A 5,518-nucleotide genomic window follows, 5' to 3' on the forward strand; every position below is an offset into this window, starting at 1 on the left:
ATCACCATGCTTCTGAATGCCCATTTTTTATTTGCTGAAGGCCTTAACCATCCTGTTTAGCATCTAGTGCCCAGAGGAGAAATAGGTATGATAGAAGGTATGTCACTTTTGACTCAAGAGAAACAGTGAAACACCAGAGAGACTGGGACAATACATCTGGGTGGTTCTGGAAACTGGGAAGCTTCAGGACAACACCCAGAACACCAAAGTACACAAAGTGTAGAGACATTATGTAAGGAATATATTCATCCAAGACATGGAGATCTGAGCTCTAATCCTAGTTCAGTCAGCAACATGCAATGACTTGATCCTAGCAAAGTAACCCAAAATTAACAAAGTTTTCACTGTATTGAAAGATCCCTAACCCATCCTTACTTGTTGAAGTATTTTAGGTTTAAAAGAGACAGGAGATTTGAAAAATCTCTTGCTTATAGATTAAAGGAAAACAACATGAATAATAGGGTCTTTTGTTTCTTTTTTCTTCAGGTTCACTTAAACTTGCAAAAAGATGACTGACCTCTTGAGAAGTGTTGTCACGGTCATTGACGTTTTCTACAAATACACCAAGCAAGATGGGGAATGTCGCACACTGAGCAAGGATGAACTAAAGGAACTTCTGGAGAAAGAGTTTCGTCCAATTATGAAGGTAAGAACCCATACACCAGGACTGAAGGCTGCTAGGGTCTTGTAAATTCTCTGTTATGTGACCAAAGATTAGCTAAAAAGTGCACACTCTCAATGGTCTTTGGACAAACTCTATGAGTGTACTTTTTGGGGAAATCAGAAAGTCTTCTGGGGCATTATTTATTTTTAGAAAGGGGAACGTTTTTTCATTTTCCTGTGTTCACCCATTATGTAGACCCTCAGACATTTTTATGCCCCCAGGTTTCTCCTTCTGAAAAAACAGAAAATAAATGTGTGCTAAAACATGAGTTAAAAGATTGCCCTATTAAATATGGAAGAAAAAGTATAGAGAGGGAAATGTCTACAGGGAGAGCTGGCCAAATATCCAGGATGACTAAAAACTGCCAACAAAAAACAAGCATTTCTTCCATCTATTTGGGAAATACTTAACTATTACCTTTAAAATTATAGATCCTAACATAGAATATATTAGCATGTAATGTTTAAAATGCATGTAAAACTAAAATATACCAGGTACCGAACTTGCATTATTCAACTCTTTTCTGTATGCTATACCTGAGTACCTAATACCCTAGCTAGGTCCTTGAATTGTATTCTGCTGGGGTTCCCAATAGCTTATTCTTTTCTATTACCTCTTCTCACCTGCTGGGTCCTATTAGGCTGCTTTAGTTTAAAGTAACATTTGACTGGATTTAAAATACCTAATGTTAAACATCCACAATTCCACAGCTTTACCTGAATATTTTACCTGCCTATGTGGGCTAGGCTGAATAGGTCTCCTTTGGTATGTCACTTGTATACAGAACCCAGATGATCCAGACACAGTGGATGTTATCATGCACATGCTAGATCGAGATCATGACCGAAGACTGGACTTTACTGAGTTTCTTCTGATGGTATTCAAGCTGGCTATGGCCTGCAACAAGGTTCTCAGCAAAGAATACTGCAAAGCTTCAGGGTCAAAGAAGCATAGGCGTGGTCATCGACACCAAAAGGAAGAAAGTGAAACAGAAGAGGAAGAAGAAGATACACTGGGACAGAAATCAGGTTACAGATATTCAAGTTGGAGTGAAGGAGGGGAGCATGTTTATGGTTCTGAGGGCTTAAGGGGAAGAATGAAACATAGACATGGGTCAAACTCAAGGAGGCTGGGAAGGCAAGGTGGTTTATCTAGCTCAGGAAACCAAGAGGAATTTGAGAAAAGACGCCGTGGGTCTAGCTCTGGTCACTCATGGAATAGTGGCAAAGAAAGACATGGTTCCAGCTCTGGAGAGCTGGGGGAAAGAAGAAACAAGTCACATGTTAGCCCCTCTAGGGATTCTGAAAAGGAATATGAATCTGGATCTGGATCAAAGAGTAGGGGAAGGAAGAGTCATGGTGGTCTGTCACATGGATTGGATGCTAGTGGACTTGAATCAAACTCTACTCAGTCAAGAGAGAGTAGAGGACAAAAGCTTGGATCTAGCTCTAGAGGGTCAGGAGACAATGGAAGGCAAAGCTATGCATGTGGTTCCAGCAATTCAGGTGGGTGTGGAAGGCCACAAAATGCTTCTACTTCCTGTCAGGAGGGTAGATTTGGAGGGCAAGGAAATCAATCTAGCTGTACCCAGTCAGGATATCAATCAGGAAGTAGTGGAGGACTAGGTCATGGATGTAATTCAGGAGGTCAGTCTTCTGGATATGGTCAACATGAGCCTAGCTCCTGCAGCCAGTCTTCTAGTCAGAGAGAATATGGATCTAGAGCATGTGGTCAAACACAGAACTGTGGAAGACAACAGAGAACAGGTTCAAGTCAGTCCTCTTGCTGTGAACAGGATGGGTCTGGAACAAGTCAGTCTTCTAGTTATGGTCAATATGGATCTGGTTCTTGTGGACACTTTCCAAAATCTCATCAAAAAGGGTCTGGTTCAAATGAATTTTCTAAATGTGGACAACATGGGTCTGGCTCTGGACAGTCCTCTGGCTTTGGAAAACATGGGTCAGCCTCAGGTCAATCCTCTGGCTTTGAATATGGCTCTGGTTCATGTCAGTCCTCTGGATTTGGACAACATGAATTTGGCTCAGGACAGTCCTCTGGCTTTGGACAACATGGATCCAGCTCAGGTCAGTCCTCTAGCTTTGGACAACAGGGATCTGGCTCAGGTCAGTCCTCTGGCTGTGGCCAACATGGGTCAAGCTCAGGACAGTCCTCTGGCTTTGGACAACACGGATCCAGCTCAGGTCAGTCCTCTAGCTTTGGACAACAGGGATCTGGCTCAGGTCAGTCCTCTAGCTGTGGCCAACATGGGTCCAGCTCAGGACAGTCCTCTGGCTTTGGACAACACGGATCCAGCTCAGGTCAGTCCTCTAGCTTTGGACAACAGGGATCTGGCTCAGGTCATTCCTCTGGTTTTGGTCAGCATGGGTCTGTCTCAGGACAGTCCTTTGGTTATGGACAACATGGGTTTGGTGGACATCAATCTTCTAGCTCTGGACAACATAGGTATGGCTCAGGTCAATCCTCCAGCTTTGGATATGGATCTAGCAAACATCAGTCCCCTACCTCTGGGACTGGCTCAGGTCATTCACTGGGCTTTGGACAACATGAGTCTAGATCAGGTCACTCTAGCTATGGCCAACATAGTTCCAGCTCAGGGCAATCTGCCAGTTTTGGGTCTGGGTCTTCCTCAGGCAAGTCCTCTAAACATAGTCAACGTGAATCTAACTCAAGACAGTCTTCTACTTATGATCAACATGAGATTAGCTCAGGTCAATCAGCTGGCTATGACAAATATGACCGTAGGCTAGGAGGAGAAGAAAGCTATGGGACCTGTTCTGGAAAAGGGTCTCCAAAATCTGAAAGGCCTGTATCAGATTCACCTGAAAATCAGACAAGGGAAACAGCTAAAGGGAGACACAGAACTACTCATGCACAGTCGGGAGACATCAGTGGACATGATGGGTCTGGGCACAGTCAAGCCACCAGGACAGAATCCAGGAGGACTGCAAGAAAGGGATCTGGTCTCAGTGAGTCCAGTGACACTGAATGGCACTCAGAAGTCCCACAGACACATGCAGGATCCTCTCATGGCCACAGTGGACCTCAACAAGGAGACTCAGGATCCTCAGCTAAAGGGAGACAGGGAACTACTCATTACCAGTCACAAGACAACAGTAGAAGTGCCCAGTCGGGTCATGGACAAGCCACCAGGGCAGGAACCAGTAGGACTGCAAGAAGGAGGTCTAGTCTCAGTGAGTCCAGTGACATTGAAAGGTACTCAGGAGTCCCGCAGACACACGCAGGATCCTCTCATGGACACACTGGATCTCTACAAGGAGACTCAGGATCCATAGCTAAAGGGAGACAGGGAACTACTCATGCACAGTCACGAGACACCAGTAGACATGGCCAGTTGGGTTGTGGACAAGCCACCAGTACAGAAACGAGTAGGACAGCAAGAAGAGAGTCTACTGTCAGTGAGTCCAGTGACACTGAAAGGCACTCAGGAGTCTCACAGACACACACAGGATCCTCTCATGGCCACACTGGATCTCATCATGCAGAGTCGGGATCCACAGCTGTAGGGAGACAGGGAATTAGTCACGGACAGTCAGGAGACACCAGTAGACATGCCCAAACCAGTGATGGACAAGCCACCAGGACAGCATCCAGTAGGGCTACAAGAAGGAGATCCAGTGGTAGTGAGTCCACTGACACAGAAAGGCACACAGGCGTCCCACAGACACATGCAAGATCCTCTCATGACCACACTGGATCTCAACAAGGAGACTCAGGATCCACAGTTCGAGGGAGACAGGGAACTACGCATGCACAGTCACAAGACACCAGTAGAAATGTCCAGTCAGGTCATGGACAAGTAACCAGGACAGAATCCAGTAGCACTGCAAGACGGGGATCTAGTGTCAGTGAGTCCAGTGACACTGAAAGGCACTCAGGACTCTCAAAGGCACACACAGGATCCTCTCATGGCCACACTGGATCTCAACAAGGAGACTCGGGATCCACAGTTCTAGGGAGACAGGGAAGTGCACATGAACAGTCAGGAGATACCAATAGACATGCTCAGTCAGGTCATGGACGAACAACAAGGGCAGGGTCCAGTAGGACTGCAAGAACAGGATCTAGTCTCAGTGAGTCCAGTGACACAGAGGGGCACTCAGGAGTCTCCCAGACACACACAGGATCCTCTCATGGCCACACAGGATCTCAACATGGAGAGTCAGGAGCCACAGCTAAAGGGAGACAGAGAACTACACATGCACAGTCAGGATATACCAGTAGACATACCCAAACTGGTCATGGACAAGCCACTGGGACACAGTCTAGTAGAGCTACAAGAAGGAGATCCAGTGTCAGTGAGTCCAGTGACATTGAAAGACACTCAGGAGTCCCACAGACACATGCAGGATCCTCTCATGGTCACAGTGGATCTCAACAGGGAGACTCAGTATCCACAGCTAAAGGGAGACAGAGAACTACACATGCACAGTCAGGATATACCAGTAGACATACCCAAACTGGTCATGGACAAGCCACTGGGACACAGTCTAGTAGAGCTACAAGAAGGAGATCCAGTGTCAGTGAGTCCAGTGACACTGAAAGGCACTCAGGAGTCTCACAAACACAGGCAGGATCCTCTCATGGTCACAGTGGATCTCAACAGGGAGACTCAGTATCCACAGCTAAAGGGAGATGGGGATCTACCCATACACAGTCAGGAGATGCCAGCAGACATATCAACACCAGTCATGGACAAGCCACTGGGACACAGTCTAGTAGAGCTACAAGAAGGAAATCCAGTGCCAGTGAGTCCAGTGACACCGAAAGGCACTCAGGAGTCCCACAGACACATGCAGGATCCTCTCATGACCA

At 46.4% G+C, this 5,518-nt stretch overlaps 1 protein-coding gene across 1 annotated transcript in view; it reads left to right on the forward strand.

Moving 5' to 3' along the window:
* Positions 1–508: 508 nt before the first annotated feature.
* LOC103667593 (filaggrin-2-like) overlaps positions 509–5,518 on the forward strand; it is a 15,045-nt gene continuing 10,035 nt past the window's right edge. The window contains exons 1-2 of the mRNA XM_040626710.1: positions 509–646; positions 1,449–5,451. Of these exons, the coding sequence (XP_040482644.1) occupies positions 509–646; positions 1,449–5,451 (4,141 nt within the window). The remainder of the gene's footprint in view (positions 647–1,448; positions 5,452–5,518) is intronic.

This window comes from Ursus maritimus, unplaced genomic scaffold, assembly GCF_017311325.1.
Source record: "Ursus maritimus isolate PB19 unplaced genomic scaffold, ASM1731132v1 scaffold_12, whole genome shotgun sequence".
NCBI classification, from domain to species: Eukaryota; Metazoa; Chordata; class Mammalia; order Carnivora; family Ursidae; genus Ursus; species Ursus maritimus.